General features: G+C 49.0%; 1 protein-coding gene across 6 annotated transcripts in view; it reads right to left on the bottom strand.

The window, feature by feature from the left end:
* Window positions 1-2,549: 2,549 nt before the first annotated feature.
* LOC135912770 (uncharacterized) overlaps window positions 2,550-12,251 on the bottom strand; it is a 48,212-nt gene continuing 38,510 nt past the window's right edge. For all 6 annotated transcript variants that reach the window (XR_010567768.2, XR_010567764.1, XR_010567767.1 and 3 more), the window contains one exon: window positions 2,550-2,828. Coding sequence is in view for 1 of the 6 variants with exons in the window: in XM_065445305.2 (XP_065301377.1) it covers window positions 2,656-2,828 (173 nt within the window). In the remaining 5 variants the exon portion in view is untranslated. The remainder of the gene's footprint in view (window positions 2,829-12,251) is intronic.

The following is a 12,251-nucleotide window of genomic DNA, read 5'->3' as shown; positions in this document are numbered from 1 at the left end:
GGCTACGCAGGAGGGAGTCTCACTCCTCCTTGATGAACTTGGGGTATGTCGACCCGCACTCCCAGAGCATGTGAGTTAGAATGGAGGTCTAGCCGCAGGACGGGCCGGCGTCATCGCGATAAACGTCGGGGTAAGCCGCGTGGAGAGCGGACAGACACGGATATGTGCTGGTCTGTAGAAGCCTAAGCGAAACGGCTTGCACCCTATTCAACTTGGGGTGAGAGGGTGGAAAGACCCTTCTGGACATGTAGAAATGTTTAATAATCTCGTTCTCAGTAGCGGGAGCGCCCTGTGACCATAGAGAGGAGGCGAGTCAGTGCTCTGTATGGAGGAAGCACGGTCGGTGAGGTCACGCGCAGCCTCGTGAGCAGACTCATTGAGGTTCGGGGGAGCACCCTTGACCGACCCTACGTGAGCGGGAAACCACTGAATGGAATGGTTTGTGAGACCATATGCACTCGAGCCGCTAAGAAGACGAACAGATTCCTTGGCGATGCAACCCTTCTGAAAAGCCCTAACTGGCGTTTTGGAATCGCTATAGATTTCGGACCCACGACTGTCAAGCAGGGCGAGGGCGATGACGACTTGCTCGGCGACTCCGGGGTCTGAAGTGCGAATTGAGGCACTGTTGGAAATCTTGCCACTCGAGTTGACCACAACGACGGCAAAGGTCTTCCCGTCACTGTACTCCGCGGCATCGACGAAGCGTGCTCTAATGTCGTGTTGCTTGATCTGTATGAGGATGGCTGCTGCTCTCACCTTGCGTCTCCCCTCGTTGTGGATGGTATGGACGTTCCGGCGCACAGGGGCCACTACGAACTTGTCTAGAATGCACAAACATTCAACTTTCTCCAACATAATTCAATGATATTGCTGTTGAGCATCTTCAAGAAAAATGTAATTGACAATATTGTATTGTGCTTATATAGTCATAAATTACTGTCCACCAATGCGTACACACTGTATACGCTTTGATCTGCATTAACGGAATAGGATGTTTAAAACATTTATTCTGATCAGAAGGCTAATTTTCTCCCTTAGTCCCTACATCATACGGTCCTTATATGGTCTATATAATGACTAAACAAAATTCGTTAGACCACTTTGAACAGTGCATCTGGCGTCCTTGATGCAAGTGATACTGCAGACAAGTGACGCGTAAGGTCGAATCTATGTATGTGATTACGAAAGCGCCATGCGTTTTTGAGATGTTCGTCGTCAACCATGTACAATTCCCCGTTTCCGTTTCAAGACTGTGAGGATTAAGAGTGCCGGAAGCGTCCCACGTGACGCTTCCCGCGTTCTTTGTCGTCTTCATAGTCGTTAATCCTCTTGCATAATGCCAACAACCCTCTACGCGCATGACGACTTTTCGCCAGCATCGTGAAGTGTTTACGTGCAGGCGAGCGTGGCGTGCGCGTGGGAAGTTTGTGGGCCTTGCATGCTCTGCGACGGGACATGTCGACCGTTCATTTTTATATCGCACTAACTGTATCATTGAAGTGCAGCTAAAAGGGAAGTTGCTCCTTACTCTTCTTTCACAACTTACGAGCTATATCGCGTGTGAGCTGCGCATCACTCACCCAAAGCCTTGTAGGCCACAGCACTCAGATTTCCTGACCCAAAGATGATATGACGGGCAGCGGTGGTGGCGCCAAGCTTAACCGACGATATGACGATACCCTAGCGCTTGCAAGGCCACACCGCACATGATAGATTACGACACTACACTGTTATACCGTTACATGAGATATCAAACTATATGGCACTTGTTTACGTGTAATTTGATCTGAAAAAATTAACAACGACGTGAGACTGGATAAAAGCTGCAGCTGCTGTATTCAAAATCTCTTCGTGTTGCCAAATTTTTGCTTTTGGGTAAAATTTATTCTACCTATCTATACCAATATTACATTCTGCCTGCGCTCCCCGGAACATGTTTTCTAACGAACGTGCTTTGTGTATGTGAGAGCGTTGCACCAAATTTGAGACCCGTTGCAGAGCCCTAATTGCACACAAACTTCGTATGCGTGTCCTGCGCTGATTCATACGTCTACCCTTCACGATGGTGACGGGAACGCAATGTGCAAACTGGGTTGTCATAATTATGCAACAAGTGTTTACGTCCACTGCATGAATGCGTTTCTCATTGTTTTATTTCGCGAAGCTAATCTGTCGGCAACCGGCTATCGCTTCCGGTACTGGGGGGCAAGTAGAAATTGGATACTTGCTTAGGTAATCACCAAGAGCTGCTCTCCATCACTACGGCACAAAGGAATAAATTTTCGTGTGTTGCGTGTCAAACCTAGGATTTAATTATGAGCCACGCCGTAGTTTTTTTTATAAACTCGGCTTGCTTAAATTACACTCAGTGCATGATGCAGAGGGATTTTGGCATTGCGCGCTCGCCGGCATACAGCCACCGGGGCCGGGATTTGATCCCGAGCCCTCGGGCTTATGTGCCCTTTTCAGGGAGATGCCAGACAGAGAAGAGCTGAACACACACACACATCCTTGTCCTTAGCGGTAGTCAAGAAGGTTCCGCTTGGTCACTAGTATTGAGGTTTATTGAGCAGCTAAGTCATATGCCGAAGAAACAACATAGGACGTGCAGAGTCGAAATTAGTTGCATTTCATTGATTCGCTGGCTCGGGGTTATTTAGTTGCCCCCTCAGCAGGTGTCGGAGTCAGTGTCTGTTCTCGACGGCCCAGCACGGCCATACCTTCCTTTATTCCCGCGTCGACAACCCGTATAATATTGTTGAAGAGGTCTGAGACGAAACCAGTCACTGGTCCCAGCTGGCTATTGGCGGCTGCTGGAGCAGCAACTGAAATACAAACATAGTCATTTATAGCCAAACAGAAACATCAAATTTCGTTGCAGCGTCAAATATTAAGGATATTTGTGCCTGGAAGATGAACTCTTACGATATCTATATAGCACAAACTTATTCTCGAAGGGCACCGGTGAACGTAATTGAACAGTCCCGTAAAGAACAGTTCATGCACAAAAAGAAATTTTCTCGATCAGAATGCGCATATTTAAATGGTGTACATCTGTGTGCGAAATTTTATGGATCGTCGAATGATTAACGCGCAATAATACATATGATGGTGACTTCGCGAATGTTTGGCAGATCGCCGGCAATATTTAGGTCAGAAAAATACATTTTAATCAATTCCTTTCTTTTCATAAACTGCGCTTCGTTAATTTTGTCACGTGGTCTATCTGTTGAATGCACAAGCCGAAATATGTGTGCGTTTTGCTTGTCTCCTTCAAAGAGAGAGAGAGAGACAGAGAAAGCATTTATTTGGACCATCGAGGTCGTTGCTTCTGATGTTGAGTGGGTGGTGTCCTCCTTCCTGGACTCTACTGGCCATGGTTGAGGAGACCACCCACTCGACCTCAAGAGCAACGACCTCGATGGTCCAAATAAATGTTTTCTCACTCTCTCCTTCAAAAATATTGTTGAAGTAAATAAGGCAAAGGAAGAAGTAAATTCTCTTTGAACGTTAAAATTGGCGATATTGTTGAAATTATCTGGGTCATTGTCGCATCAAAGACAAAACCGTCCTACTGCTACATTGAGTGAAGCAAGGCAGTGGTCGTGCAAACAGAGAATGATTGGAAGTTTCTTCAGCGAGCATGAGTCGTGGTGGACGCCTCGGAAGCTGAAGTATGTGTGCGTGCTGTAACTCTCTCTTAATTCAGACACTTTCAAGAAACGTAACCTCTCCAGAGGTGTCTGTGTGTGGCTGAACGGCAAATGTGGTCATGTACATGTACGTGGCCGTTCCAAGCGAAAATCTAGGCGCGAACACTAGGAAGACGGCGAAGAGAAGGAATGGGCAAAATAAAGGCTACAAAAACATGTAAACTTAGCTCTCTTGTATTTCTGAAGAGGCGGGTCTTGCGACAATGTTTAGTACTACCGAAACTTTTAGCAAATGAAGATTTATAGCTTATTATAGCCTTGCACATTCTAGGAATCTTCAATGTGAACGTTTATTTGTAATGTATTTAATGCTTAGCGTAACTCGTAAGCACATCTTTCGTCAAGAAATAGAGCACTCAGCTGCGCTGTAGGGGTGTGGGAATTGTGAAATTTTCAAATACAAATCCAATATGAACCAAATAATATAAAGGCTAAAAAGTGTCTTCCAATATCGAATCGAAGATCGAATATGTGTTAGTATTAAAAAGTTGCAAAACGAGGTAAGAATGGCTTTATTACCCTTTTAAAAGCTATATTCCATTTTTCAAGGCTGCTTCAAGTTAAAGAGGCACTCATTACAGCTAATGCATTACACTCATTACAGTAATGTCAGGGAATGCTCTCAGTCAGGTAAGGCGCTTGTTACAGTTTATCGTGAAGGAAAATTAACTGCTCAACATGTTAGGAAAGTAAGCGCTCTCTATGCACAGTTACAACATTTCCACCGGTAGGAAAGACTTTCACTAGGAACTGAGGTGGCACGGATGGTCAAGTATTTCTGGGCGAGTATGCTTAAAAGCGGGTACTTGAATCGGCGAATGAGACTCCCACCACTCACAAGGATCCTTGCCCCTTTCCAGAAGAGGCTTTTCCGCATAGTCTGTAACTTCCCTTTCAGGGGCAGATGCCAAATGTGTCTTCTCCTTCTTCAACCCTAGATCGTCAAAGGCATTCCGTACACTTGACGCCACCAGTCGACACGAAGTCAACGCTGTCACGGCAGTGTCCCCACTGGATTCAACGTCAGCTACCCGGACCTTCCTTGTCACAAGATCTTTCAGCCAGATTGACTGACCAGATGCCTGATCAACTGTGGACTTAAAGCGTGGATCAGGAAACATAGCCAGGTTGGCCACTTCGTCCAATTCGCACTCCGCAAAACGAGCCTTGATACATTTTGCAAGATTGTTAGCAAACCCTGAGTTGCCTTTGCAACCTTCGAGGCAATCTGTTCATGCGCGAAGTCGTGAGCTCAAGTGTGATGAACTCTTTGAGTTAAAGGAGCCTCGAAAGCATGAGGTACTGACTGTTCCATCTTGAGTCAACATCCTGCACAACATGGAGCGCGTCCTCACTCAAACGCCCTCGCAGATCGTTCAGTCTTTTCTGCTCACTAGGGCTATGCTTGGAGTGTCCTACAATTGCTTTCGCCTTCTTGCAGAGTCTGTTGATTGCCGGAGTACGCGGCATCAAATCGCTGATCGCCAGCTGCAGAGTGTGCGCAAAGCAAGCACGCCGGAGCCACGGCAGTCTCCTGGATGCCGCTCGCTTGGATGTTGCGGCCGTTGTCCCTCACGATGCACTTCACGCAGTCGATTGGCCTCTCGCAGCCAGGGCATAGCTGCTCGAATGAAGTAGATATGTTCACAGCAGTGTGACTCTCCAGCATATGTCGGGTGTTTAAAGTGAACTTATTCGTCTCGAAGTTCACCGTAATAAAATGATACGGGAAGCTTGTAAAGCTCTCGTGGGCACGTGACGTCCAGATATTGCTCATAAAAGGGTCATTCCAGGCGAAACCTCCCCGGCTCGAAAGTGACCACCAATGATTTTTTTGAAAAAAATAATCGGCTACATGGCTATTGTGTTAATAAGCTTTCATCAACGTATTTTCTTCAAAAACTTTTTTTGATCACTTGAACGCTCTTTGAAATTTCCGCATAGCTGCAAAAGTTGGTTGGAGGTACCATTTTTTGAAGTCTGGAACTAGGTGCAATAACAAATTTTATTTTAGATCATTCTGTTGGCAACCTCCTTTGATATGCCGTCATAAGTGGAGGCATTTTAGAATTTTGCGTCTTTATTTGGCGCAGTAATTAGGCAATGAAAGTTGCGTTTTCAGAATTCTTGTGCATAAATTGCGTTATTTTTTCAGTTACCATATGTTTGCCTCGTTTTCTCTGTTACTACAGTGTCTATTAAAAATAATTTGAAATTATTAATACATACATTTTTTCTGAAAAAATGCTCGAAAGTTGACAAGAAGGGAATTTCTTGTGATATTCAAGCAAAATTTAAGCATTAAGGCCCTCGAGAAAAAATTATGTCAGACTGATCAATATACGCACCGTCCTCTTCGCTTGTGATATAGAAATTTTTGTTCTAGCGAATTTTGCCTGAAGCGATAAAACAATTTTTGAAGCCAACAACCAATATCACCAGTAGGCGCATGGCATATGTGCCGCATCGGAGGTGAAGCAGGCGTTAACACTCCCCAAACCTGGGCCGATCGCGGCGTTAGTGCAATGCCTGGCCGACCCGCAGCTCAGGTGAAGCAAGCTTAAGCCCTCCCCAAATGTCTGTCGTTCCCGAAGAAGTGCAATGCCGGGCCGATCTGCGGTGAAGATGAAGCAGGCATTAAGCACTCCCAATACGTCGGCCAATCCCGAAGTTACTGCAATGCGGGGCCTATCCGCGGTTAAGGTGAATCAGGCGTTACGCACTCCCCATACGTGGGCCTATACCAAAGTTATTGCAACGCCGGCCGACCCGCGGCGGAGGTGAAGCGGGCGTTAATCACTCCCCATACGCGGAGCGATCCCGAAGATACTGCAAGGCCGGGCCGACCCACAGTGCGGTTGAATCAGCCATTAAGCACTCCCCATACGTGAGCCGATCTCGAAGCTAGTGCAATGCCGGGCCGACCTACGGCGACGGTAAGCAGGCGTTAAGCGCTCCCCATACCGGTGTCGTTCCCGAAGATAGTGCAATGTCGGGCCAATCCCCGGTGGAGGTGAAGCAGGCGTTGAGCACTCCCCATACGTGGGCCGAACCCGAAGCTTGTGCAATGGCCGGCGGACCCACGGCAGAGGTGAAGCAGGCGTTAAACCCTGTCCATACGTTGTGTGATACCGAAACTATTGCAATATCGGGCCGACGCGCGGCGTAGCTGAAGCAGGCGTTAAGCACTCCCCATACGTGGGCCGATCCCGAATTTAGTGCAATGCCGGGCCGACCCACGGCGGGGGTAAATAGGCGGTAAATTCTCCCCATTCGTGTGTTGTTCCTGAAGATAGTGCAATGCCGGGCCAACACGCGGTGGAGCTGAAGCAGGCTTTAAGCACACCCCATATTTGGGGTGATGCCGAAGATAGTGCAAAGCCGGGCCCACCCACAGTGCAGGCGCAGCAGGCGTTAAGCCCTCCCCATATGTGGGGCGATACCGAAGATAGTGCGATGCCGGGCCCTCCCGCTGAGCAGGCGAAGCAGACGTTAAGCACTCCCCATACGTGGGCCGATCTAGAAGCTAGTTCAATGGCAGCCCAAGCCACGGCGGAGGTGAAGCAGGCGTTAAGCCTTGCCCATACCCGGGGCGATACCGAAGTTGGTGCAGTGCCGGGCCGAATCGCGGCGGAGGTGAAGCAGGCGTTAAGCACTTCCCATACGTGTGCTTTGCCGAAGCTAGTGCAACGCGGGCCCACCCGCGGCGGAAATGAAGTAGTAAAAGTTTTACAAACTTTTACTGAACCAGAACGACCAAGATAGGAACAAATGCAATAAAATTCGTGATGTCACTGTACCGTGCAGGCTCTTGGGTTTATGCGCAAAGAAAAATAAAATTTTTCATGACTGTTCCCTCCTAATTGCCACCCTGCTACTGCATAATCAAATTAATTGAATTAAATAATATGGTTTTACGTGCCAAAACCAGTTTCTGATTAGGGGGTACACGGTAGTGGGGGACTCTGGAAACTTCAACTACGTGGGGTTCCTTAATGTGCACCTAAATCTAAGTAGACGTGTGTTTTCGCCTTAATCGAAATGCGGCCGCCGTGGCCGGGATTCGATCCCGCGACCTAGTGCTTAGCAGCCCAACACCACAGCCACCAAGCAACCGCTGCGAGTCCACGTTATCAAAGTGACTTCTGAAAGAATAGTTCGACAGTCTCAGCATATTTAGCGTTCCATTTTAGTGTGCCTATCGTTTACTACTATGGTTGAGAGCGTCTAACATTCAAATAATCTTTGTAAAACTGCAGCGCCCAAATCGCCTGTAGGGGCCTTGAATCATTTTCTGAACTTCGTAAGGAAACGTCACCATCTGTCTTAGAGACAGCTGTGAACTTGTCAGCTAAATCCTACTGCAGTGCATGCCGCAGGGAATTTACAATACCATGTTAAAACACCGAAAAATTTCTTGCTCTCCTATGCGTAATGTCCCCATACAGCGTTATCGCAAATAGCTGCACCCATCAACGCTGATCTTGTGATCGTGAGAGCATTCGCAGTCATACCTAATTTCAAATATTTATGTAAATATTGGAAACATATTGTTACACACGAGGTGTTTTAATGCAGAACCAGATGAATCTGGTTGATAGGCGCGGTTGTTGAAGAGCGGTCTCGCGGCAGCTTGGCTCACGTCGTTCTCTTCCTTCTTTCATCTGGTTGTTTGCGCGGCAGGCGTGGTTCATGACAGCTTGTGACATTTCCCCGCTGGCAGACGAAGCCCGCCGGGCGAGTCAGTCATCTCGTGAGTTGTAACGCCTCAGACGTGCGACGTGTGTCACTTCAGCCTTGGCCGAGCGTCGTCCGCTGCTCGTGAGACGCGCAATGCGGTAGTTTACATCGCTGAGGCGCTCCAGAATAACGTAAGGGCCGACGTAGTGGGCGAGAAACTTCTGGCACAAGCCACGCTTCCGCAACGGCGTCCAGAGCCACACAAGGTCACCAGGATCGAAGTAAACGTGGCGGTGACGCCCGTCATAGCGTATCTTGGACCGGTCCTGCGATGCTATGGTGCGTAGCCTAGCGAGGCGTCGCGCTTCTTCTGCTCGACATAGGAGCTCATCAATTGATTCGTTGTCATGAGCGAATAGGGAAATATTGTGTCGAGGGTGTAGCGTGGCGGACGAGCATACAGAAGGAAAAATGGTGAGTAACCAGTGGTCTCGTGTCTCGCGGTATTGAAGGCATAGGTAATGAAAGGCAAGATACTGTCCCAATTCTTGTGTGCTGAATCGACGTACATGGGCAGCATGTTGGCAAGCGTTCTGTTTGTGCGCTCGACCAGACCATTAGTTTGTGGATGGTAGGGCGTAGAATGGCGGAAGCTACATGAACACAGACGAAAGGTTTCTTCAACCACGTCCGCGGTAAACTGTCGCCCACGATCGCTGATTACTATGCGAGGAGGTCCATGTCGGCGTATAATGTTAGCCAGCAAGAAGATAGAAACTTCTGTAGCTGTGGCCGATGGCAATGCGGCGGTCTCACAACAGCGGGTAAGGCGATCTACGCCAACGATAACTCAACGATTACCCTTGGAGGATCGCGGGAAGGGGCCCAGAAGATCTATACCAACTTGCTCAAAGGGGACGCTAGAAGGGGGAACTGGTTGAAGCAGGCCATGTGGCGCTTGTGGCGGACGCTTGTAGCGCTGGCGTTTACAGCAGCTGGCGACGTACCGTTCGATATCATTCCGAATCTTAGGCCAGTAAAAACGTTCTTGAGCCTGGTAGAGTGTCCGTGTGGAACCAAGATGACCCGAAGTTGGGTCATCGTGCATGGCGTGTAATACTTGGTGGCGAAGGTTCTTGGGGACAACTAAAAGGTACCGTGCACCGGTGGTCGAGTAGCTCTTCTTATACAGCGCGCCACCATCCCGTAGGCGAAAGCGACTGCCCGCAGGTGACTATTGTGCTGCCGCGAAGAGCGGTTGTAAGCTCTCGTCCTTGTGCTGCTCGGATATGACGGTACCCATATCCGGAAATTCCGGGGACACAAAAGTGACGTACTCATCAAAATTGTCCGCATCACATTCAGTTGTTTCAAGTGGCATCCGAGAGAGACAATCAGCGTCAGCATGCCGCCGGCCACTTTTGTAGCAAATAACGAAATCGTATTCCTGTAGACGGAGGGCCCAGCGCGCTAGTGGTCCTGAGGGATCCCGCAGATTCACAAGCCAGAATAGCGAATGATGATCTGTTATGACAGTGAAGGGGTGCCGATAGAGATACGAACGAAACCGTTGCACGGCGAAGATGACCGCCAGACATTCTTGTTCGGTGACTGTGTAGTTGCGCTCGGAGCAGCTCAAGGACCGGCTAGCGTAAGAGATCACGTGCTCTCTGTCGCCAACACGCTGAACTAGTACAGCACCAATGCTTACGTCGCTGGCATCGGTGTGAATCTCAGTTGGTTATGAAGGATCAAAGTGGCGAAGAATTGGTTGGGATGTCAACAGGAACTTGAGCTGGCGAAAGGATGAGTCGCAATCTGCAGTCCACTCAAAGGGAACGCCTTTTTGGAGAAGGCGTGTAAGGGGATGAGCCATATGTCAGCAAACCGGGGAATGAATCGGCGAAAATAGGAGCACAAGCCCAAGAAACTTCTTAACTGCTTGACAGAGTTAGGTACTCTAAATGCTTCTACGGCCGCAGTGTTTTGCGGATCTGGTCGGATGCCTTCTTTAGCGACCAGATGGCCTAGCACAAGAGTTTGCCTTTCCCCAAAACGGCATTTTCTTGAATTGAGGACAAGACCCGCTTTCTCGAAGCAGTTCAAGACCAAATCCAAACGTTTGTTGTGCTCACTAAACGTTCGCCCGAAGATCACAACATCGTCTAAGTAGCACATGCAAACTTTCCATTTTAGGCCACGTAATATCGTGTCCATGAACCTTTCGAACGTTGTGGGCGCGTTACACAACCCGAAAGGCATCACGTTAAACTCGAATAGTCCGTCGGGTGTTACAAATGCTGTCTTTTCTCTGTCGTCCTTGTGTATAGGAATTTGCCAGTAACCTGACCGTAAATCGATTGAGGAAAAGTAAGATGCCGCAAAGAGACAGTCGATGGCGTCGTCAATTCGTGGGAGCGGATATACATCTTTCTTAGTAACGGCGTTTAGGCGACGGTAATCAACATAGAACCGCCATGCACCGTCTTTCTTCTTCACCAATATTACGGGGGCTGTCCAAGGAGTAGATGATTCTCGAATGACGCCTTTGCATAGCATTTCTTGGACCTGATCTCTGATTATCTTGCGTTCTGATGGGGATACACGATAGGGTTTTTGTCGGATTGGCTGGGCGGCTCCTGTGTTGATGCGGTGACGAGTTCAGGACGCAGGAATTGATGGCGGTCCATCGTGCTGCGCAAAGTCGAATACCGAGGTATGTTTCGTAAGCAGGGCCATCAAAACTTGACGCTCATTATCGCTGAGTTACTTATCAATCATGGAAAGTATCTTCGAGCTCCCGGAGCTCGAGACACTGGTTGCTCCTCCATCGGGGAGTTCTGCAAGTACTGCCACCGATACGGGATAGTCTTTCAGAAACGTGGCAATTTTTAGGCCTTGAGGTAGCACTGCCGCTTCAGTGGAACAGTTTAGCGCCCACAGCCCCGCGCATCCATTGGTCACTGAGACCACGCAGTGCGGAACTAATACGTTTTTCTTGAGGCAGTTCCGATGTACAGGTTCCACTGCAGCATCGAACGAGATAGGAGTGGGAGATGAACAGGCGACGGCAACACGCATCGCGGATAAGGCGGGCACAACTGTATCCTCAGACACGCACAACACACTCTCCGGGCAAGCTTCACCTTCAAAGAGCACAGGTGAAACACTGGTGTCGACACTGAGTTCTCCCATCCGGCAGTCAACATTCGCACCACACAACTGCAAAAAGTAAATCCCCAGAATCACGTCATGCGAGGAGTGAGGAAGAACAGTAAACTCTGCATTAAAAACTTTCCCACCCAAAGACACATCCACGTTACACACACCAACCGGGTATAATGCTTCACCACTGACTCCACGGAAACTTGTGCACTGGTCCCAACGAAACATAACCTTGCGTCCCACAAGGCCTTTAAACCCCACACTCATGACCGAGACAGTTGCTCCCGTGTCGACTAAAGCCATTGTGGAGACCCCATCAATCAGTACCTGAACCTTATTCTTTAACATGAAAATAGTTGGAGGCAGTTGAGTCGGCAGCACACATTTTCTAGCGACCTCACCTCCATCGGCCGCGCTGGCTAGTTTCCCGGCGGGGGTGACACGAAACGGCGCCGAGGCGATGGTGACGTGAATCGCGGCCGAGGGGATGGTGATCGGGAGGCTCGGAAGGCTGGTGGTGGCGTCAGAGTGCGGTCGGAGGCAGGGGAGCGGTAGCGGTTCCGGGTTCTTTCTGCTCCAAAGTAGGTCTCCTGGGCGGTGCATCGGTCCTCTCGAAAGTGGCTTCCTGAAGTGGAGTCTTTTGGCCACTGAGTGCGCAGTGTGCGACCGCTAGACCGCATAGTCGGCGCT

The sequence above is a fragment of the Dermacentor albipictus genome, chromosome 2, assembly GCF_038994185.2.
Source record: "Dermacentor albipictus isolate Rhodes 1998 colony chromosome 2, USDA_Dalb.pri_finalv2, whole genome shotgun sequence".
Classification (NCBI taxonomy): Eukaryota; Metazoa; Arthropoda; class Arachnida; order Ixodida; family Ixodidae; genus Dermacentor; species Dermacentor albipictus.
Note: the sequence above shows the minus strand (reverse complement) of the source record. Positions and strands in the feature narration are given on the sequence as shown.